Source organism: Amblyraja radiata, chromosome 6, assembly GCF_010909765.2.
Source record: "Amblyraja radiata isolate CabotCenter1 chromosome 6, sAmbRad1.1.pri, whole genome shotgun sequence".
In the NCBI taxonomy this organism is placed as follows: Eukaryota; Metazoa; Chordata; class Chondrichthyes; order Rajiformes; family Rajidae; genus Amblyraja; species Amblyraja radiata.
This window is the reverse complement of record NC_045961.1, coordinates 103,881,117-103,905,674: the sequence shown is the minus strand read 5'-3', so window position 1 is coordinate 103,905,674 and position 24,558 is coordinate 103,881,117. Positions and strand designations below refer to the sequence as shown.

The 24,558-nt window shown below is 49.5% G+C and overlaps 1 protein-coding gene across 1 annotated transcript in view; it reads left to right on the top strand.

Annotated features, from left to right (window-relative positions):
• Positions 1-15,678, top strand: part of myo7a (myosin VIIA) — a 201,606-nt gene extending 185,928 nt beyond the window's left edge. Inside the window, exons 40-45 of the mRNA XM_033023456.1 lie at positions 440-546; positions 2,064-2,249; positions 3,608-3,724; positions 10,348-10,431; positions 12,010-12,129; positions 13,517-15,678. Coding sequence (XP_032879347.1) covers positions 440-546; positions 2,064-2,249; positions 3,608-3,724; positions 10,348-10,431; positions 12,010-12,129; positions 13,517-13,606 — 704 coding nt within the window. The 3' untranslated portion in view covers positions 13,607-15,678. The remainder of the gene's footprint in view (positions 1-439; positions 547-2,063; positions 2,250-3,607; positions 3,725-10,347; positions 10,432-12,009; positions 12,130-13,516) is intronic.
• The last annotated feature ends 8,880 nt before the right edge of the window (positions 15,679-24,558 follow it).

Sequence of the window (24,558 nt, the reverse complement as noted above, 5' to 3'; positions counted from 1 at the left end):
TAAGCCATTTAGAACGGAGACGAGGAAACACTTTTTCACACAGAGAGTTGTGAATGTGAAATTCTCTGCCTCAGAGGGCGGTGGAGGCCGGTTCTCTGGATGCTTTCAAGAGAGAGTTAAATGGAGTTCTTAAAGATAGCGGTCAGGGGATATGGGGAGAAGGCAGGAACGGGGTACTGATTGTGGATGATCAGCCATGGTCACAGTGAATGGCTATGCTGGCTCGAAGGGCTGAATGGCCTCCTCCTGCACCTATTGTCTATTAGTTTAACCAAGACACGATGTTCGGCAAAAACCGCTGTGGGCTTGTTCCTGTGCTGTACAGTTACCTGGTCTATGTTAGATGGAACTAGCTTGGATGGATATCTTGGTCAACATGGATGAGTTGGGCCGAAGGGCCTGTTTACGTAGACGTCAGCATTTGTATCTATTTTCCCAGGTGTTGTTCCTTCGCTGACCTACCAGGTGTTCTTCATGAAGAAGCTGTGGACACACACCGTTCCTGGCAAGGACCAGATGGCCGACTCCATCTTTCATTACTACCAGGTAGGATGCTGAGATCAATACCTCAAGATCGTTCTAGCTGTGACACAAACAACACACGGCAGGTGCCGGATGTTCATATTCATGAGGTCTAGAAGCAGAATTAGGCCATTCAGCCCATCAAGTCTACTGCTCCATTCAATCAATAGACAATAGAATACTCTGGAATACATAGAAACATAGAAACATAGAAATTAGGTGCAGGAGTAGGCCATTCGGCCCTTCGAGCCTGCACCGCCATTCAATATGATCATGGCTGATCATCCAACTCAGTATCCTGTACCTGCCTTCTCTCCATACCCTCTGATCCCCTTAGCCACAAGGGCCACATCTAACTCCCTCTTAAATATAGCCAGACAATACTCTGGAATTTAGAAGGATGAGATGGTATCTTATTGAAACATATAAGATTATTAAGGGTTTGGACACGCTAAAGGCAGGAAACATGTTCCCGATGTTGGGGGAGTCCAGAACCAGGGGCCACAGTTTAAGAATAAGGAGTAAGCCATTTAGAACAGAGACGAGGAAACACTTTTTCTCACAGAGAGTGGTGAGTCTGTGGAACTCTCTGCCTCAGAGGGCGGTGGAGGCAGGTTCTCTGGATGCTTTCAAGAGCTAGATAGGGGTCTTAGAAATAGCGAAGTCAGGGGATATGGGGAGAAGGCAGGAACGGTGTACTGATTGTGGATGATCAGCCATGATCACATTGAATGGCGGTGCTGGCTCGAAGGGCCGAATGACCTACTCCTGCACCTATTGTCTATAATTAGACCATTTGGCCCATCAAAACTAATCTGCCATTCTGTCATGGCCGATCTATCTTTCCCATTCAACCCCATTCTCCTGCCTTCTGCCCATAACTCCTGACTAATCAATAATCTGTCAATTGCGCAGCTTTAAACATACCCAATGACTTGGCCTCCAACGCCGTCTGTGGAAAACGTACATACATGGTCCCCCTTCTTCCCTCCTGGGATAAATAAAGTTCTATCGCACAATATCGTATGGTATATCTGCTCTGTATCTCTTCAAGCCGTGGTCGGCAACCTAGGGTCCCCGGTCCGAATGTGGCCCCAAACCCGAAGACGGATTTTTTTCCCCGTAATCATCCGGCCCGCCGAACGCCCGCCCCGAGCGCGGCCGAGCTCTGTCTGTACCGCATCCTGCACAAAGCCGCCGGCACAGCCGCCCACCTTCTGTGAACACGTTTAAGAGAGAACTGCAGGTGCTGGAAAAATCGAAGGTGGACAAAAATGCTGGAGAAACTCAGCGGGTGGGACATGCAAGGATTGCGTGAGGCTGCCTCACCCGCTGAGTTTCTCCAGCATTTTTGTCCACCTTCTGTGAACACGTGATTTGATGCCTGCCATCTGGGGCGGGATCCGTGTGTACAAGTGATAGATATGGCCTGTCATCCGCTCACAGACGTACGTCCCGGCCCCGATGCAGAACAAGGTTGCCAACCCCTGGTATAAAGTGTAAAGATCCATGACGTTCTCCCTCTCCTCTCTTCATTTCAGGAGCTGCCCAAGTATTTGCGGGGTTACCACAAGTGTTCCCGGGACGAGGTGCTGCAGTTGGCCGCGCTCATTTACCAGGTGAAGTTCGAGGATGACAAGTCCCAGTTCCCCAACATTCCCAAGATGCTGAAGGAGCTGGTGCCTCAGGACGTGGTGCGGCAACTCTCTCCAGATGACTGGAAACGGGTGAGTAATCCCCCCTCGGCGTTCCCGGCGAAGGTGGGGACATCTCCGACCCAACTGGCCGGGGGGCCATAAGTCACAAGCGATAGGAGTAGAATTGGGTCATTCGGCCCATCAAGTCTACTCCACCATTCAATCATGGCTGATCTATTTCCCTCCTAACCACATTCTCCTGCCTTCTCCCCAAATCCCCTGACACCCGTACTAACCAAGAATCTATCTCTGCCTTAAGAAACATCCACTGACTTGGCCTCCACAGCCTTCTGTTGCAAAGAATTCCACAGATTCACCACCCTCTAACTAATGGGAGATGGGGCTGGAGTGTGTTCATAAGTTCTGGGAGCAGAATTAGGCCATATGGCCCATCAAGTCTACTCCGCCATTCAATCATGGCTGATCTACAGTATCTTCAATCAAAAGAAGGGTTTCAACCCGAATCGTCACCCATTCCTTCTCTCCAATGATGCCGCCTGTCCCGCTAAGTTACTCCAGCATTTTGTGTCAATCTGCACATGGCTGATTTATCGAAGGTAAACAAAAATGCTGCAGAAACTCAGCGGGTGAGGCAGCATCTATGCAGCGAAGGAAATAGGCAACGTTTCGGATGCCTCACCCGATGAGTTTCTCCAGCATTTGTGTCTACCTTCGATTTTCCAGCATCTGCAGCTCCTTCTTAAACAACATGGCTGATATATCTTTCCATCTCAACCCCATTCTCCTGCCTTCTCCCCACAACCCCTGACCCTCTTACAAATCAAGAATCTGTCACTCCCCGCCTTAAAAATATCCATTGACTTGGCCTCCACAGCCTTCCGTAGCAATGAATGACACAGATTCACCACCCTCTGACTAAAGATATTTCTGCTCATCTCCTTTTTAAATGTATGTCCTTTTATTTTGAGCTGTGCCCTCTAGTCCTGGACTCTCCCACTGGTGGAAACATCCTCTCCCCATCCTGGCCTTTCACGCTTCAGTCCGCCCTCATCCTTCTAAACTCCAGCGAGTAGAGGCCCAGTGCCGTCAAATGCTCATTGTATGTTAGCACACTAATTCTTGTAAACTTCATAAACCTCCCCTCACCAGTACCAGCACATCTTCCCTCAGTATGGGCCCCAATAATAACTGGATGGGCAAAATCCAGATGATACCTGCACGCTAAAATCTCAATGGACAACCAAGGCCATAAGTGATGGGAGCAGGGTTAGGTTGTTCGGCCCATCAAGTCTACTCTGCCATTCGATCATTCAACCTCCTGCCTTCTCCCCAACCAAAGGCTTTAATTGGAAGATTGAAGGGTATAAATGTTGGGCCATTGAGTTGTTGGACTCAACGTGTAATCTTGCTTCTCTCTCTGCCACTAGTCCATCGTGGCCTTCTACAATAAACAAGCCGGGAAGTCCAGAGAAGAGGCCAAGCTGCTGTTCCTGAAGTTGATCTACAGGTGGCCTACCTTTGGATCGGCTTTCTTTGAAGTAAAGGTTAGGTACATTTTGTTACCTGTTTCATGTACAGTTGTAGAGCAGGGTCATAACTATCTGGCCCATTGCTTCACTCAACCAACAAGACAGCGGTCCTGACATCTACCTCATTGCAAACCCTCATACTACCATTAATCAGATATTACTGGACTTTATCTTGCACTAAATAGCAGAGTCAGGGGATATGTGGAGACAGCAGGAACGGGGTACTGAATGTGGATGATCAGCCATGATCACATTGAATGGTGGTGCTGGCTCGAAGGGCCGAATGGCCTACTCCTGCACCTATTATCTATTGTCTAACGTTATTCCCTTTATCCTGTATCTGTACACTGTGGACGGCTCGATTGTAATCATGTACAGGCTTATCACTGACTGGTAGACAGAAATGCTGGAGAAACTCAGCGGGTGCAGCAGCATCTATGGAGGGCTGAGGGAGAGCTGAATAGGGGAAGAGACAGCAAGGGCTACCGGAAATTAGAGAAGTCAATGTTTATGCCACTAGGGTGCAGACTGCCCAAGCGGAATATGAGGTGCTGCTCCTCCAATTTCCGGTGTTGCTCACTCTGGCCGTGGAGGAGGCCCAGGACAGAGAGGTCGGATACGGAATGGGAGGGGGAGTTGAAGTGCTGAGCCACCGGGAGGTCAGGTTGGTTAATGCTGACTGAGCGGAGGTGTTGGGCGAAGCGATCGCCAAGCCTACGCTTGGTCTCACCGATGTAGATCAGCTGACATCTAGAGCAGCGGATGCAATAGTTCAAGTCAAGTCAAGTCAAGTTTATTTGTCACATACACATACGAGATGTGCAGTGAAATGAAAGTGGCAATGTTCGCGGACTTTTGTGCAAAAGACAAACAACCAAACAACCAAACAAATTATAAACACAATCATAACACACATATTCTTTTACATAATAAATAATGGAAGGAAAAACGTTCAGTAGAGTTAGTCCCTGGTAAGATAGGCGTTTACAGTCCAAATGGCCTCTGGGAAGAAACTCCTTCTCAACCTCTCCGTTCTCACCGCATGGCAACAGAGGCGTTTGCCTGACCGTAGCAGCTGTGGTTGAATGATGAGGTTGGAGGAGATACAGGTGAACCTCTGTCGCACCTGGAACGACTGCTTGGGTCCTTGAATGGAGTCGAGGGGGGAGGTAAAGCGACAAGTGTAGCATCTCTTGCGGTTGCAAGGGAAAGTGCCCGGGGAGGGGGTGGTACGGGAGGGAAGGGAAGAATTGACAAGGGAGTTACGGAGGGAGCGGTCTTTGCGGAAGGCAGACAGGGGGGGAGATGGGAAGATGTGGAGAGTGGTGGGATCACGTTGGAGGTGGCAAAACTGACGGAGGACTATTTGTTGTATGTGCCGGCTAGTGGGGTGAAAGGTGAGGACCAGGGGGACTCTGCCCTTGATGCGAGTGGGGGGATGGGGAGAGAGAGCAGTGTTATGGGGTATTGAAGAGACCCTGGTGCGAGCCTCATCTATGGTGGGGGAGGGGAACCCCTGTTCCCTGAAGAATGAAGACATTTCAGATGCCCTGGTATGGAACACCTCATCCTGGGAGCAGATGCGGCGTAGACGGAGGAATTGGGTGTAGGGGATGGAGTCCTTACAGGAAGCAGGGTGGGAAGACGTGTAGTCTAGATAGCCATGGGAGTCAGTGGGTTTATAGTGGATGTCGGTCAGTAGTCTATCACCTGCGATGGAGATAGTGAGGTCAAGGAATGGTAGGGAAGTGTCGGAAATGGTCCAGGTGTATTTGAGTGCCGGAAGGAAGTTGGTGGTGAAGTGGATGAAGTCAGTCAGTTGTGTGTGGGTGCAGGAGGTGGCACCAAAGCAGTCGTCAATGTAACGGAGGTAGAGTTCGGGGATGGGGCCCTGGTACGTCTCGAACAAGGATTGTTCAACGTACCCGACAAAGAGGCAGGCGTAGCTGGGGCCCATGTGTGTGCCCATAGCCTTGTATCGCTGACTGGGTAGCACACATAAAAGCTTTTCACTGTAAACTCAACTAGACCTTAACCTCGTTGAAACTTACAGAATAATGAAGGGCACAGATAGAGTGGATGTGGAGAGGATGTTTCCACTGGTGGGAGAGTCTAGGACCAGAGGTCACAGCCTCAGATTAAAAGGGCACTCTTTTAGAAAGGAGGTGAGGAGGAACTTCTTTATTCAGAGGGTGGTGAATCTGTGGAACTCATTGCCACAGAGGGCTGTGGAGGCCACGTCAGTGGATATTTCCCCACAGCCATCAGGCTATTAAACCTGGCTCGGACAAAACTCTGATTATTAATAACCCATTTTCTGTTATTTGCACTTTATCAGTTTATTTATTCATGTGTGTATATATTTATATAATGGTATATGGACACACTTATCTGTTTTGTAGTCAATGCCTACTATGTTCTGTGTGCTGAAGCAAAGCAAGAATTTCATTGTCCTATACAGGGACACATGACAATAAACTCACTTGAACTTGAACTATTTTTAAGGCCGAGATAGACAAATTCTTGATTAGAACGGGTGTCGAGGGTTATGGGGAGATGGCAGGAAAATGGGATTAGGAGGCCGAGATCAGCCATGAATGACTGGCGGAGTGGGCATGACTTGGGAAGCACCTCAATGTAGAAGATACAGCACAGTTTAAATAAAGGCCCTTCGGCCCACAATGTCTATGCTGAACATTATGCCACAGTGGCTCTGGTAGAGTTGCTGCCTCACCACACCTGAGAACCCTGTTTCATCCTGACTTCGGGTGTAGAGTTTGCACGTTCTCCCTGTGACCGTGTAGGTTTCCTCAGAGTTTCCTCCCACATCCCAAAGACGTGCGGGTTTGTAGGTTAATTGGCCTCGGTAAATTATCCCTAGTGTGTAAACAATCAAGAATTATGTAAATGGGGCATCAATCGTCGGTAGGAGTTGATGGGCCGAAGGTCAGAAGTGATAGGAGCAGAATTAGGCCATTCGGCCCATCGAGTCTACTCCACCATTCAATCATGTCTGATCTATCTCTCCCTCCTAACCCCATTCTCCTGCCTTCTCCCCATAACCTCTGACTCCCGTACTAATCTAGAATCTATCTATCTCTGCCTTAAAAATATCCGCTGACTTGTCCTCCACAGCCGTCTGTGGCAAAGAATTCCACAGATTCACCACCCTCTGACTAAAGAGCCTGGTCCATGCTGTGAAGGAGGAACGGGTGACGTTTCGGGTCGAGATCCTTCTTCAGCCCGAAACGTCGCCCATTCCTTCTCTCCAGAGATGCTGCCTGTCCCGCTGAGTTACTCCAGTATTTTGTGTCTATCTTCGAATTAAACCAACATTTGCAGTTCCTTCCTACACATGCTGTGAAGGCCTGTTTCCATGCTGTGTCTATAAACTTAATGCGATCTCCATCTCCTAAATATCCATGTGCATATTTAAAAGCATTTTAAATGCCACGGTTGTATCTGCCTCCACCGATACCCCTGGCAGCAGATTCAAGGCATCCACCACCCTCTGTGTAAACACAAAGAGTCCCGCACATCTCCATTAAACATTCCCCCTCTCGCCTTATAGCTATGCCCTCTAGTGTTGAACATCTACACCCTGCGGGGAAAGATTCTGACTGCTTAGCCTGTCTATGCCTTTCATCATTTTACAAACTTCAGCCTCCGACGTTCCAGAGAAAACATTCCAAGCCTATCCCACCACTCACTGGAGCTGAAACCAAACAGCAGTTTAGAAGGATGAGAGGGGATCTCATTGAAACATATAAGATTATTTAGGGTTTGGACACGCTAGAGGCATGAAACATGTTCCCGATGTTGGGGGAGTCCAGAACCAGGGGCCACAGTTTAAGAATAAGGAGTAAGCCATTTCGAACGGAGACGAGGAAACACTTCTTCACACAGAGAGTGGTGAGTCTGTGGAATTCTCTGCCTCAGAGGGAGGTGGAGGCCGGTTCTCTGGAGATTTTCAAGAGGGAGCTAGATAGGGCTCTTAAAGATAGCGGAGTCAGGGGATATGGGGAGAAGGCACGAACGGGGTACTGATTGTGGATGATCAGCCATGATCATATTGAATGGCGGTGCTGGCTCGAAGGGCCGAATGGCCTACTCCTGCACCTATTGTCTATTGGCTAATCTTGTAAAAACAAACTTGGACCAGAAATAAAGATTAAAAAATGAGGAATGTTGATTTAATCAGCGATCCTGCAGTATGTTTCAGCTGGAGATCGTTGACGACTTGTATCTGTGTAGCTCAGTTACATTGTAATTCACCCTCGCACTCTCATCCTCTCCTCTTTATGCTCTCTGCTATTCTCACAAACTTCTACAGAAGCACCAGACATAGGTCTGAATGAAGGGTCTCGAGCTGAAACGTTGCCCATTCCTTCTCTCCAGAGACGCTGCCTGTCCCGCTGAGTTACTCCAGCATTTTGTGTCTATCTGTAGAAAGCACACTGTCATGCTGCATCTTAGCTTGGTTTGGGAACAGCTCTTGCCCAAGACCTCAAGAAACTGCAGAGAGTTGTGGATGTAGCCCAGTCCCACACACACCACACTCCCCACCATTGTGGCTGTAGCCCAGTCCCACACACACACCACACTCCGCACCATTGTAGATGTAGCCCAGTCCATCACACAGACCACACTCCCCACCATTGTAGATGTAGCCCAGTCCCACACAGACCACACTCCCCACCATTGTAGATGTAGCCCAGTCCATCCCACACACACCACACTCCCCACCATTGTAGATGTAGCCCAGTCCCACACAGACCACACTCCCCACCATTGTAGATGTAGCCCAGTCCCACACACACCACACTCCCCACCATTGTAGATGTAGCCCAGTCCATCACACACCACACTCCCCACCATTGTAGATGTAGCCCAGTCCCACACAGACCACACTCCCCACCATTGTAGATGTAGCCCAGTCCATCACACAGACCACACTCCCCACCATTGTAGATGTAGCCCAGTCCATCACACACCACACTCCCCACCATTGTAGATGTAGCCCAGTCCCACACACACCACACTCCCCACCATTGTAGATGTAGCCCAGTCCCACACACACCACACTCCCCACCATTGTAGATGTAGCCCAGTCCATCACAGACCAGGCTGTATGAAGTATGAATAACACTAAGTCATTTAACTTCATAAAACTATTTAATTCAGATGACATACAGAGACCAAGGCGTTGGTGGCCTCCATAAGGTTCAACATCATAGATCAAACCAAAGAACCTATAGCGGAGCAAGATAGACCACTCCTGCTAAATGCAATGGGCTGATGTGTAGTACGCAATGGAGCGGAACGTGGGCCTTTTTTTCATCCATTTCAGTAACCGGACCCGACCCGCAGTGTAATCAACGTTGCGGGGGAACAGTTTGTGTTAATAAATTATAATTCTGAAAATGAGGAGAAGATTTTTACCCAATAACTTTTATTTTTACGAGGATGTTTCCGTAACCGGCTTCCGTCTCCGCACTAGTATCTTTGCTCCGCTACGGGATCTTTGGTGCGGAGACGGAAGCTGGTTACGGAAATGGGGCCGAAAATTACCCATGAATCTGCCCATGATCCATCCAGTGACTTGGCCTCCACTGCCCTCTGTGGCAGGGAATTCCACAAATTCACAACTCTCTGGGTGAAAAAGTTTTTTCTCACCTCAGTCTTAGATGACCTCCCCTTTATTCTAAGACTGTGGCCCCTGGTTCTGGAGTCTCCCAACATTGGGAACATTTTTCTTGCATCTAGCTTGTCCAGTCCTTTTATAATTTTATATATTTCTATAAGATAGCCCCTCATCCTTCTAAACTCCAGTGAATACAAGCCTAGTCCTTTCAATCTTTCCTCATATGACAGTCCCGCCATCCCAGGGATCAATCTGGTGAACCTACGCTGCACTGCCTCAACATTTGCGCTACCTATTTAGTTTAGTTTAGAGATGCCGCGCAGAAACAGGCCCTTCGGCCCACTGAGTCAGCACCAACCAGCGATCCCCGCACATTAACGCATTCCTACACACACTGGGGACAATTTTACATTTACACCAAGCCAATTAACCTACAAACATGTACGTCTTTGGAGTGTGGGAGGAAACCGAAGATCTCGGAGAAAACCCACGCAGGTCACGGGGAGAACGTACAAACTCCACACAGACAGCACCCGTAGTCGGGATCGAACCCGGGTCTCTGGCGCTGCAGGCGTCGTAAGGCAACAACTCCACCACTGCGCCACCGTGCCGCCCGTATTGTACTTGAGTTTGACTTGATTGTACGTATCTATGGTGCATCTGACCTGTTACAGTTCAGTTTAGTTTATTGTCACGTGTACCGAGGTACAGGGCAAAGCTTTTGTTGCATGCTATCCAGACTGCAGAAGGACAATACATGATTACAATCGAGCCACCCACAGTGTTATAGATACATGATAAGGGAATGACGTTTAGTGCAAGTTAAAGCCAGCAATGTCTGATCAAGGATAGTCCGAGGGTCACCAATGAGGTAGATAGTAGTTCAGGACGCTGCTCTCCGGTTGTGGTAGGATGATTCATTTGCCTGATAAGATAGAAGACCTTGGTACACATGGCAATAATACACCTAAACTTATTCTGTTCCTCTTTCTAGCAAACCACCGAGCCAAACTACCCTGAGATCCTTCTCATTGTGATCAATATGCATGGAGTGAGCCTCATCGACCCAAAGGCCAAGGTAGCTTTATTACCTTTCCCTCCATCCAGGGTTAGACACACAATGTTGGAGTAACTCAGCGGGTCTTGCAGTGTCTCTGGAGAACGTGGGTAGGTGACAGTTCAGACTGGACAAGTGTCCTGGCACCAAAACATCAACCCAGCCAGCCGGGCCCTTCTTGGCCATCGAGAACCGGAGTGGAAACGTAGACAATAGGTGCAGGAGTAGGCCATTCAGCCCTTCGAGCCAGCATCGCCATTCAATATGATCATGGCTGATCACCCCCAATCAGTACCCCGTTCCTGCTTTCCCCCCCATATCCCTTGATTCCGTTAGCCCTAAGAGCTAAATCCAACTCTCTCTTGAAAACATCTAGTGAATTGGCCTCCACTGCCTTCTGTGACAGAGAATTCCACAGATTCACAACTCTCTGGGTGAAAAGGTTTTTCCTCATCTCAGTTATTAAATGGCCTACCCCTTATTCTTAAACTGTGTGACCCCTTGGTTCTGGACTCCCCCCAACATGGGGACCATTTTTCCTGCATCTAGCCTGTCCAATCCCTTAAGAATTTTATATGTTTCTATAAGATACCCTTTCATCCTTCTAAATTCCAGTGAATACAAGCCCAGTCGACCCATTCTTTCATCATATGACAGTCCCGCCATCCCGGGAATTAACCTGGTGAACCTACGTTGCATTCCCTCAATAGCAATAATAGACAATAGGTGCAGTTCGGTGCTGGCTCGGCTGCGGGAGCCCCCACCCCCCCCTGGGCACGATGGCTGATGGTGGGAGGGGTGGGCAAGGAGGGAGAGGGACGAAGGGTCGCTGGACGATCCGGACGGAAGCGACGGCTCTGGATCAGGTTCCGCTCCTGGTGACTGAGCGAGCGGACTTTAAAACTTGTGCCAAGATCTGAGAACGTCACCTATGCACGTTCTCCACAGATGCTGCCTAACTCGCTGAGTTACTCCAAGCACTTCCATTAAGTGGGGCTAATTCTGGCTTGTTAGCAGGGTTGCCAACGTTCTCACTCCCAAATAAGGGACAAAAGGCCAAAATACGGGACAAATTCCCGACGGCAATTCGTTGACCGACTGGGCCGTGTCTGGGTGAATGATGAGTTGGCCCCGGGTGCTGGACTGTACACAAAGCCCAGCCGGCGGGCCAGCTGAGGAGTTTTGGCCCGGGCCGCGCGCAAAGTCCGGCGCCCCGTCCAACTCGTGAACCGATGATCGGCCGTGAGAAGGAGGGGTGGTGGTGGTGTCGGCGGTAAGCGAAGGTCCGAAGGTCGGACAGCTGGCCGGGCTGCCGACCGACGGGGCCACGGGCGAGGCGCTGCTGCTGCTGCTGCTGCTGCTGCACTCCATGGGCTGCACTACGTCGGGACGGGTGAGGCGGGGCCGGACGCGGCGCTCCAACCCGACAGTCCCCTCGACCCGAGTAGTAGCGGTCAAATACGGGACAAGGGCGGTCCCGTACGGGACAAACCAATTTAGCCCAATATACGGGATGTCCCGGCTAATACGGGACAGTTGGCAACACTCGTTGTTAGTTTACAATGTAAAACGCTTTTTCCCTTATTTGAACTTTTCAAGGATATTCTCACCACCCATCCGTTCACCAAGATATCAAACTGGAGCAGTGGCAACACCTACTTCCACATCACCATCGGCAACCTGGTGCGGGGCAGCAAGCTGCTGTGTGAGACCTCCCTGGTAAGATTGACCAAACCCCTTTGGTAGACTCAACATGCTGGAGTAACTCAGCAGGACAGGACAGGACAGGCAGCATCTCTGGAGGGAAGGAGCGAAGAAGGGTCTCGACCCGAAAAGTCACCCATTCCTTCTCTCCAGAGATGCTGCATGACCCGCTGAGTTACTCCAGCACTTTGTGTCTAAGTTCGGTTTAAACCAGCATCTGCAGTTCCTGCCTACACTCGTTGGTAACTTAACCAATGTGGTGTACATGGAGTCCCTGGGTTGGTGGCCTAGAGCAGAGGGGACTAAGAGTGCAGGTACATAGTTCCTTGAAAGTGGCACCTCCAGTAGATAGGTTCATAAGTTCTAAGAGCGAAATTAGGCCATTCGGTCCATCAAGTCTACTCCGCCATTCAATGTGATCATGGCTGATCATCCCCAATCAGTACCCCGTTCCTGCCTTAGACAATAGACAATAGGTGCAGGAATAGGCCATTCGGCCCTTCGAGCCAGCACCGCCATTCAATGTGATCATGGCTGATCATCCCCAATCAGTACCCCGTTCCTGCCTTCTCCCCATATCCTTTGATTCTGCTAGCACTAATCAAGAATCTGTCGATCTCCACCATAAAAATATCCAGTGTCTTGGCCTCCACGGCCGTCTGTGGCAACGAATCCCACGCTGCCGCAGTGGTGGTCAAGAGGGCTCTCGGCACATTGGCTTTCATCAGTCAGAGTGTTGAAGAGAGAAGACAGGCAGTCAAGTTACCGTTGTATAAGACACTGGTGAGACCACACTGAGTATTGTGTTCAGTTTTGGTCACCATGTTATAAGAAAGATGCTGTTAAGCTGGAAAGGGTGCAGAGAAGAAAATAAGAGCCCTATCTAGCTCTCTCTTGAAAGCATCCAGAGAACCGGCCTCCACCGCCCTCTGAGGCACAGAATTCCACAGACTCACCACTCTCTGTGAGAAAAAGTGTTTCCTCATCTCCATTCTAAATGGCTTAAGCCTCATTCTTAAACTGTGGCCCCAACATTGGGAATGTGTTTCATGCCTCTAGCGTGTCCAAACCCTTAATAATCTTAGATGTTTCAATAAGATCCCCTCTCATTCTTCTAAACTCCAGAGTGTACAAGCCCATCCGCTCAGCATTTAAACAGGTACATGGATAGGACAGGTTTAGAGGGATATGGGCCAAACGCAGGCAGGTGGGACTAGTGTAGCTGGGACATGTTGGGCTGACGGGCTTGTTTTCATGCTCTATGACTCTATGACTCACCCATCGAGCCAGCATCTACCTCCATGCCGAAGGGCCTGTTTCCGTGCTATACGACACTTGAGACTCTCGAGGCTTGAGGTCGGCCTGTCTGAGGAATTGATGGAGCTCTGCTTTCTCAAAACAGGGTTACAAGATGGACGACCTGTTGACCTCCTACATCAGCCAGATGTTGACATCCATGAACAAGGATCGCAGTACAAAGGCTGGCAAATGAACCTCTTGCGACTACTGGCTCTGGGCCTGTCGGCTCATCCAGATGTTGAGGCCCGCGGGTAATCCTTGCAGCTGGAATAAGACCTTCTCCACCCAGATCTGGAGCATGAGGAGAAGTCCTCCAGCGAGCTCCTCGAGCAGTGACTCCGACTCTTCCTCCAGCGAAGATGATTATTTGTAGTGTGTCTGTGTGTGTGTGTGTGTGTGTGTGTGCGTGCGTGTGTGTGTGTGTGCGTGTGTCTGTGTCTGTGTGTGTGTGTGTGTAGTGTGTGTGTGCGTGCGTGTGTGTGTGTACATGTGTGTGCGTGTGTGCGTGTGTGTGCGTGGGCGGGTCCATGCACGAGCGAGAGAAAGTCTCTTCCAATCGCAGGCAACGAGCCAAAAAACAAAGCAAGCCCAGGACTCGCAGTCAGTCCAAAAAGAGAAGTCCGGCCTACTGTGAAAGGCTTCTAGTTTCATGACACCCAAGTGTTATTTGCAATGCTGCTGCTTTCACCCAAATCACAAGGATGGTGGGTGTGTAAGTGTTTGTGAGTTTTCATTCTGTGCTGCATCTTATCTTTCACGTCACCGCTAAATCTCTCCGCGCACGAGTTTCGTCGAGTCCACTTTAACCGAGGTATGAATTAGCCCGCTGCGTTCAATCCAAGTTGGCATCTAACTCGTACGAGGACTCCGCAAGATGCTTTGTCCTAGGTATAGACATTTTTTTTGCCCTTGAAGGCTGTGTCACTTAATTCCCAGTGTTTGTTTCTGTCAGCCCAACTCCGTTCTGTCTCCAGTCGACATTGAAATGTGCATGTTTTATATTTCTTTGGGGGTGTCTAGATCTTAACAAAGTTGACCAAATGTAGGTTGGGTCCTATCTGGAGAAGGTCCTATCCGTCACGGCTGATGTACGTCCAGTTGCCGAACCCTCCTTGACCTCTGGCACTTGGGTGACCCCTGACCTAATCACTGCCCCCCCCCGGCCTCCTGCTATGAAGACGTTCCACGATAAAGACATCATCTTGGTAACGTTGCCACTCTGAGTGACACTGGTTGTAACCCTCTTTCTCCACTCCCTTTCCTCAACAATCTCACTTGGTGCACCAACAAATGTCCACTCCCTAGATGTGAGGGGATAGGATACCTTCATGGTCAGCCATGTCCTTGGGTGGGAAGCAAGGAAAGGTTCGATGGACGCTTTTTCCTTTTTGTGTGATAAAATTAACTCTGTGTGTGTGTGTGTGTGTGTGTGTTTCCACGTGTTGTCTTAAAGACCATGTGACCTCTCTTCCTCACGAGGAGATGTAATGCCTTGCATTGATTGGTAGAAAGTAGCACAAGATAAGTCGCCCAGAGAGATGACAAACCACTCACTAATCTCCTCTGATCTGTTGCTAGGTCGACCAGTGCTCGCGATTCTCAATCAGTTGACGTCTTTAGATAGAACTAGTCGCTGCCTGTATTTGGTTGGTGACAACGATGATCACAAACTTGTATCTGTCACTGGGATGAATCTTGTGTTGGGATGTCGGCATGGTGGAACCTACAAATTGTGCATGGGGAAGCCGGTGCAATGTTCCACAGAGTTCCACAGACCATGTTCTGTCTGCGTGAAACCTTCTTGTGTCGGGGAGGCACATTGTGGAAAGCTTCAAGAGCACATTGCCCTGTCTAAAACGCTTGCATCTTGGGACAATATTCAAGACTGTTGCTTCACTGGGCCTTGTCCAAGCCAACTGGGTTTGGAGGACACCAGATAGTTTGATACCAGTTGTCCCAACAGGAGGTCCTTAGTAGCTCTTCAACAACCCATCTCTCTCTCTCTCTTCCACTGCATTGAACTGAATGTGAACAATATATGTACATAATGTTAATATTGAAGATAAGTATTGTGATAACTTTTTTTTAAATAAAAGCCTTGTTCTGGATGCATGTTCACGTTTGGTGAGCTGAAGATGACCTTTGATTTCCTTTGGCCACGCAGGGCCCGACTATGTTGTGTGTCTAACCGTCCGTCTGCGGTTTGTATCTGTACAAAGAATGCCCACACTGCATAATAAATATTTATCTGCATATTAACTTCAATCCTGTGTGTGTGTGTGTGTGTGTGTGTGTGTGTGTGTGTGTGTGTGTGTGTGTGTGTGTGTGTGTGTGTGTGTGTGTGTGCGTGCGCGTGTATGCGCGTGTGCGCTTGTGTGTGTGTGCGCTTGTTTGTGTGTGGGTGTGTGTGTGAGTGGGTGGGTGTGTGCGTGCGTGTGTGTGTGCTTGTGTGTGGGTGGGTGGGTGTGTGTGTGTGGGGGGGTGTGTGTGGGTGTGTGTGTGTGTGGGGGGGGTGGGGGTGTGTGTGTGGGTTTGTGTGGGTGGGGGTGTGTGTGTGTGTGGGTGGGGGTGTGTGTGGGTGGGGGTGTGTGTGTGTGGGTGGGGGTGTGTGTGTGTGGGTGGGGGTGTGTGTGTGTGGGTGGAGGTGTGTGTGTGGGTGGGGGTGTGTGTGTGTGTGTGATCCCCATCTCACAACATCTTGTCGAATCATCACCATCATCTCGGTTCAGTTTAGTTTATTGTCCCGTGTACCGAGGTACAGTGAAAAGCTTTTTAGACAATAGACAATAGGTGCAGGAGGAGGCCTTTCGGCCCTTCGAGCCAGCACCACCATTCAATGTGATCACGGCTGATCATACACAATCAGTACCCCGTTCCTGCCTTCTCCCCATATCCCCTGACTCCGCTATCTTTAAGAGCCCTATCTAGCTCTCTCTTGTAAGTATCCAGAGAACCGGCCTCCACCGCCCTCTGAGGCAGAGAATTCCACAGACTCACCACTCTCTGTGAGTGTTTCCTCGTCTCCGTTCTAAATGGCTTGCCCCTTATTCTTAAACTGTGGCCCCTGGTTCTGGACTCCCCCAACATCGGGAACGTTTCCTGCCTCTAGCGTGTCCAAGCCCTTAATAATCGTATATGTTTCAATGAGATCACCTCTCATCCTTCTAAACTCCAGAGTGTACAAGCCCAGCTGCTCCATTCTCTCAGCATATGACAGTCCCGCCATCCCGGGAATTAACCTTGTAAACCTATGCTGCACTCCCTCAATAGCAAGAATTTTTGTTGCGTGCTAACCAGTCAACGGACAGACAATATACGATTCCAATCAATCAATTTGCATTGAATAGGAATACAGATTGAAGAGTGTGGAGCGATTGCAATATGTCATTGTAGATTTGCTTGTGTGGCTGGCCCACAAATAGTCGCCTGGGTTGGGCACCATCTTGCTAGGTTTGGAGAAGAGTCCAGACTCAAAATATCACCAGGCCATATTCTCCAGTCTTTTTAGTTTTGTTTAAAGATCATCATCATCATCGGCGGTCACTCTAAACGAGTATGACTGTCCTCTCATGGAGGAGGCCTGTGCGTGACTTTGTTTAACGTGGGGAGACTGGTGCACAGACAGCCACCCCACGTGGGGTCCTTGACAGATCTGGGTCAGGATCCAGTGGCATGGAGTCTAAGACGACCGGAGACCCTTTTCTGCCGCAGCCTTCATCCGCCTTCCCAGCCGTTGTGACGCTCCACTAAGGTCAGCCATCGTCCTCCGCCTGTTCCACCGTTGAGGTCTTGGTTGGATTGCTCTTTGTCAGAGACCTCCCCCTCGACCTTACCGCCATGGGTGGCCCTACCAGGAGCATAGCTCCAGACGGCATCGCTCTCAGGATCTCAGGACCACACAAGCTTCTCCACCACGACATGGTGATATTCCACGGAGAAGAGTTTAAAGATACGTGGAAACAGGCCCTTCGGCCCATCGAGTCTGCACCGTCCTGTACACTAGTTCCATCCTGCACACTTGGGGACAATTTAAATCTTGGGACAAATAAATATTTTCCCCCTTCACTTTCAACCTATGCCCTCTGGTCCTGGTGTCACCTACTCTGTGCAAGAGACTCTGTGCTACTACAGAGCTCAATTCACCTACAATCCTGCACGTCCTTGTATATCTCAGCATCCTTTTCCAGCTGGTCAAGATCTTTCCTAAATCTGAACACTGCTCTAAACATGGCTTCACCAACGTGTTCTAACACTAGAAACATAGAAAATAGGTGCAGGAGGAGGCCATTCGGCCCTTCGAGCCAGCACCGCCATTCATTGTGATCATGGCTGATCATCTCCAAATCAATAACCCGTGCCTGCCTTCTCCCCATATCCCTTGACTCCACTAGCCCCTAGAACTCTATCTAACTCTCTCTTAAATCCATCCAGTGACTTGGCCTCCACTGCCCTCTGTGGCAGGGAATTCCACAAATTCACAACTCTCTGGGTGAAAACCTTTTTTCTCACCTCAGTCTTAAATGACCTCCCCTTTATTCTAAGACTGTGGCCCCTGGTTCTGGACTCGCCCAACATTGGGGACATGTTTCCTGCATCTAGCTTGTCCAGTCCTTTTATAATTTTATATGTTTCTATAAGAACCCCCTCATCCTTCTAAGCCCTAGTGAATACAAGCCTAGTCTTTTCAATTTTTCCTCATATGACAGTCCCGCCATCCCAGGGATCAATCTCGTGAACCTACCCTGCACTGCCTCAATCACAAGGATGTCCTTCCTGAAATTAGGAGACCAAAACTGTACACAATGCTCCAGATGTGGTCTCACCTGAAGCATAACCTCCCAACTTCTATATTCAGTACTCTGACTGATGAAAGCTTTTTTGACCAGCCTATCGACCTGCAGCTATAAATGATAGCCATGGAATTTAAAGTTGAGCGATTAACTAACGTCCTGGTGACATCTCAACCCACATCCAGTATAAGGGAGATTGTTGGGATACTGGCCATGAATTCACAGCATCGTGAGGGGTGATCTTATAGAGGTGCATAAAGTCATGGTGCACAGAGTCTCTTGGCCCAGAGTAGGTGAATTGTGGACCAGAGGACATAGGTTTAAGGTGAAGGGGGAAAGATCCAATGGGTAACTTTTTCACACAAAGGGTGGTGGCTGTATGGGACGAGCTGCCAGAGAAGGTAGTTGAGGCTGGAACTATCCCAACAGTTAGACAGGTACATGGAGAGCAAAGAGTAGGAGTAAACGGGTCCTTTTCACAATGGCAGGCAGTGACTAGTGGGGTACCGCAAGGCTCAGTGCTGGGACCCCAGCTATTTACAATATTTATTAATGATTCGTACGAGGGAATTGAATGCAACATCTCCAAGTTTGCGGATGACACGAAGCTGGGGGGCAGTGTTAGCTGTGAGGAGGATGCTAGGAGGCTGCAAGGTGACTTGGATAGGCTGGGTGAGTGGGCAAATGCATGGCAGATGCAGTATAATGTGGATAAATGTGAGGTTATCCACTTTGGTGGCAAAAACAGGTAAGTAGACCTTTATCTGAATGGTGGCCGATTAGGAAAAGGGGAGATGCAACGAGACCTGAGTGTCATGGTACACCAGTCATTGAAAGTAGGCATGCAGGTGCAGCAGGCAGTGAAGAAAGCGAATGGTATGTTAGCATTCATAGCAAAATGATTTGAGTATAGGAGCAGGGAGGTTCTACTGCAGTTGTACAGGGTCTTGGTGAGACCACACCTGGAGTATTGCGTACAGTTTTGGACTCCTAATCTGAGGAAGGACATTCTTGCCATAGAGGGAGTACAGAGAAGGTTCACCAGACTGATTCCTGGGATGTCAGGACTTTCATATGAAGAAAGACTGGATAGACTCGGCTTGTACTCGCTAGAATTCAGAAGATTGAGGGGGGATCTTATAGAAACTTACAAAATTCTTAAGGGGTTGGGTTGGACAGGCTAGATGCAGGAAGATTGTTCCCGATGTTGGGGAAGTCCAGAACAAGGGGTCACAGTTTAAGGATAAAGGGGAAATCTTTTAGGACTGAGATGAGAAAAAAACATTTTTTACACAGAGAGTGGTGAATCTCTGGAATTCTCTGCCACAGATGATAGTTGAGGCCAGTTCATTGGCTATATTTAAGAGGGAGTTAGATGTGGCCCTTGTGGCTAAAGGGATCAGGGGGTAGGGAGAGAAGGCAGGTACAGGATACTGAGTTGGATGATCAGCCATGATCATATTGAATGGCGGTGCAGGCTCGAAGGGCCGAATGGCCTACTCCTGCACTTATTTTCTATGTTTCTATGGATAGGACAGGTTTGGAGGGATACGGGCCAAATGTTGGCAGGTAGGACAAGTGTAGCTGGGACATGTTGGTCGGTGTGGGCAAGTTGGGCTGAAGGATCTGTTTCCATGCTAATATCACTCCTTAACTCTAAGACCAAAGCAGATGATGTGTGAAGAGTTGGTACAACCTCCGGTCTCTTGCTCATCCCGTATCTAGCAAAAGGACTTCTTCAATCGGAACCCAAGTGTGCAGCAACGTTTATAGGGCTGTCCCACTGTACGAGCTAATTCAAGAGTTCTCCCGAGTTGCCCCTGATTCGAACTCAGAGATTTACGGTAATGGCCACTCGTTGGTACTCGGGGCTCTCGTGGACATATTTCAACATGTTGCAAAATCTTCACGAGTCTTCACGAGCTTACCGCGTTTCCTGAGTACCTGCCGTTAGCGTTACGAGCCGCTAAGAGACGTCCCCGAGCTCCGACGTACCCAGTACGTACATTCTACGGGCTTACAACGAGTTAGATTTTTTTTAAACTCGGGAGAACTCTTGAATGAAATGGTACAGTGGGACAGGCCCTTAACTGTTCCTGGTGTTCGACAGAGCAGACCGAACATCACTTTGCATTTTTAATTATGTTTATTAATTCTTAAATAAAATCACCAAAATATCCACCACTCTTCCAGTTGCCAGACCATCGGTTCAAGTAGTACGTATCGGAGTCGGTGGACAAGGCTGTGTCCAATGGTGGTGTGTTGCTGGGGTTTTGGAGATGGTTCAAGTCATTCCCCCATTAACCAAGGGGTTTGGTTCCAAAAGAACCCTTTCTGCCAACCTTTGGCGGCACAGTGTTGCAGCGGGTAGGGCCACTGCCTCATAGCTCCAGTGGCCCGGGTTCGATCCCCACATTCCCCGCTGTCTGTGTGTGGACTTTGCACGTTCTCACTGGGACCGCGTGGGTTTTCTCCGGGTGCTCCGGTTTCCTCCCGCAATCCAAGGCCGTGCGGGTTTGTAGGTTTAATTGTTTCTGTAAATCGCCCCTAGTGAGTAGGGAGTGGATGCCTGGGTTTTATTTAGATCGGTAGGTTAATTGGTCCTCTGTAAATCGCCCCCATTGTGTAGGGAGTGGATGAGAAGTGGGACAACCTGGAACTATATAGATAGATAGAAAAGATTGATCAGCCATGATTGAATGGCAGAGTAGACTTGATGGGCCAAATGGCCTCATCTGCTCCTGGAACTAGTGTGAATGGGTGATGGATGGTTGGTGTGGACTCAGTTAGCTGAAGGGCCTGTTTCAACACTATCTTTCAATGTAATAAATCAAATATATATATATAGATAGACACAAAATGCTGGAGTAACTCAGCGGGTGAGGCAGCATCTCTGGAGAGAAGGAATGGGCGACGTTTCGGGTCGAAACCCTTCTTAGAAAAAACCTTTATTTCCACAGCAAAAGCCAACCAGCTGTTAAGACTAGGATGAAACCCACCTCCCTTAAGCACTGTGGCAGCAGGGCTAGTAGGCACGAAGTGAGTTGGACTGAAGGGGTATCAGCATATTGATGGACTGAATGGCCACCATCCGTTCCATGCCAGTTGGCGATTAGTGCCTTGGTAACACAGCGGTTCAATAGACAATAGGTGTAGGAGTAGGCCATTCGGCCCTTCGAGCCAGCACCACCATTCAATGTGATCATGGCTGATCATCCCCAATCAGTACCCCGTTCCTGCCTTCTCCCCATATCCCCTGACTCCACTATCTTTAAGAGCCCTATCTAGCTCTCTCTTGAAAGTATCCAGAGAACCAGCCTCCACCGCCCTCTGAGGCAGAGAATTCCACAGACTCACAGCTCTCTGGGTGAAGAAGGTTTTTCCTCGTCTCCGTTCTAGACGGCTTACCCCTTCGTCTTGCTGCCTCTCAGTTCCAGGGATCTGTGAAATTGATGCTGACGTTTGGGTGCTGCCTGTGTGGAGTTTGCAGGTGCCGCCTGTGACTACCGCGGTTCCAACATTCATAAGTCAGTAGCTTGGCCGACCTCCTGCGGTAAATCAAATGCAAACCCTTCTTGGTTTGATGCGGTGAAACTAATCTATCCAACAGCCACTACTGGCAGGGTGAAAGAACAGGGGCGATGTGTTGTGGGGCAGCGGTAGAGTTGCCACCTCACAGCGCCAGAGACCCAGGTTTGATCCTGCCCCCGGGTGCTGCCCATATGGAATGTGTGCCTTCTCCCCGTGACCTGCGTGGGCTTCCTCTGGGTGCTCAGGTTTCCTCCCACACTCCAAAGACGTGCAGGTTTGTAGGTTAATTGGCTTCTGTAAATTGTAAGTTGTCCCTAATGTGTAGGATAGTGCTAGTGTACGGGGTGATCGCTGGTCAGCAGGGACTCGGTGGGCTGAAGGGCCTGTTCCCATGCTGTTTCTCCAAAGTATACATCCTGTTCATCTCAGTTTGAGTCCTGTTACTGCAATTTTAAAAAAATGCCACATGTTGGTTTGTAACGGCCCCATTTTAGGAAAAAAAACAGACTGTTGCTAAATCTTCAATCTAAACTTCATTAAGCAACAAGTTAAATAAAGCACTTCTTAGTCAGGTTTAGATACTGGGAACTACAGATGCTGGTTTCCAAAATGGACACAAAATGCTGGAGTAACTCAGTGGGTCAGGCAGCATCTGTGGAGAATGTGAAGAGGTGGCGTGTTGGATCTGAGGAAGGGTCCCCGACCCTGAAAGTCAACTTTAGTCTTCATAGATACAGCGTGGAAACAGGCCCCGAGGCGTAACGTTCAGCGATCACCTGCATCCTACATCCCTGTAACATAGAAACATAGAAAATAGGTGCAGGAGTAGGCCATTCGGCCCTTCGAGCCTGCACCGCCATTCAATATGATCATGGCTGATCATCCAACTCAGTATCCTGTACCTGCCTTCTCTCCATACCCCCTGATCCCTTTAGCCACAAGGGCCACATCTAACTCCCTCTTAAATATAGCCAATGAACTGTGTGGCCTCAACTACCTTCTGTGGCAGAGAATTCCACAGATTCACCACTCTCTGTGTGAAAAATGTAACCACGCACTGTACTGCACAATAGGGGCAATTTAGTCTTTAGTGTTTAGTGAGACAACATGGAAATAGACCTTAGAGCCCACCGACTCCACGCCGACCATCCATCACCATTCACACTAGTTCTACCCCCCCCCTATCCCATCCACTCCACTACCCACTAGGGGCAATTTACAGAAGTCATTTAGCCTGCAAACACACGCACGTCTTTGGAATGTGGGAGGAAACCGGAGCACCTCGTGGTCACAGGGAGAAGGTACAAACTCTTATGAGTTCAGCTAACAAAGATCTCATGTACAGAGGTAAACAAAAATGCTGGAGCAACTCAGCGGGTGAGGCAGCATCTATGGAGCGAAGGAAATAGGCAACGTTGCCTATTTCCTTCGCTCCATGCAAAGAGTTGAACAATCTCCACTATAGGAAATAGGCAACGTTGTCTATTTCCTTCGCTCCATGCAAAGAGTTGAACAATCTCCACTATAGGAAATAGGCAAAGTTTCGGGCCGAAACCCTTCTGGGTTTCGGCCCGAAACGTTGCCTATTTCCTTCGCTCCATAGATGCTGCCGCACCCGCTGAGTTTCTCCAGCATTTTTTGTCTACCTTCGATTTTCCAGGATCTGCAGTTCCTTCTTAAACACTTCATGGACGAAGATGAACGACTCAGTGTTTATACATCTTCGCACGCAGATCCTGACCCAGCAGTCAGGATCAAACCCAAGTCTCTGGTGTAGTAAGGCCGTAACTCTACCACAGTGCTGCCCTATCCATGTCCTCCAGAAGGTGCTGCCTGAACCAGTAGTTGAGGTTCATTGAGTGAATGTTTGTTCACTGATTGGGGCCTTGCCTTTCGGCCATTGCTCCAGCCAGCTGACCGCCCAGAACATCGCCTCCGGGTGGAGTGGGAGGTCACCAACATCAGGAGCGCCGGAGAGAGTTGGTCATGTTAGTGGAACTAGGAGCCACGTGTAGGGTTGACAACGTTCTCACTCCCAAATAAGGGACAAAAGGTCAAACTACGGGACAAATTCCCGACGGCAATTCGTTGACCGACTGGGCCGTGTCTGGGTGAATGATGAGTTGGCCCCGGGTGCTGGACTGTACACAAAGCCCAGCCGGCGGGCCAGCTGAGGAGTTTTGGGCCGGGCCGCTCGCAAAGTCCGGCGCCCCGTCCAACTCGTGAACCGATGATCGGCCGTGAGAAGGAGGGGTGGTGGTGGTGTCGGCGGTAAGCGAAGGTCCGAAGGTCGGACAGCTGGCCGGGCTGCCGACCGATGGGGCCACGGGCGAGGCGCTGCTGCTGCTGCTGCTGCTGCTGCTGCACTCCATGGGCTGCACTACGTCGGGACGGGTGAGGCGGGGCTGGACGCGGCGCTCCGACCCGACAGTCCCCTCGACCCGAGTAGTAGCGGTCAAATACGGGACAAGGGCGGTCCCATACGGGACAAACCAATTTAGCCCAATATACGGGATGTCCCGGCTAATACGGGACCGTTGGCAACACTACGCCACGCGGCCTCCCAGTCAGGTAACGTTCGCTCTGTCGGTCGGGATATCCTGTCCCGTTGTGAACTAGTTGAGAGAAGTTTTCCATCACTCGATGGGGATAGAGATTGATGTTCCCGATCTGCTAGTGAGGGTGGGAATCGATCATGAGGGCAGAGAGAGAGAGAGAGAGAGAGAGAGTGTGAGTCATGGTGTCCCAAACTAGACACAGTGGGGAAGCAAGGTGGTCGTGGTGTTGTATCGAACACTAGTCATAGAGTCGCACAGCATGGGAA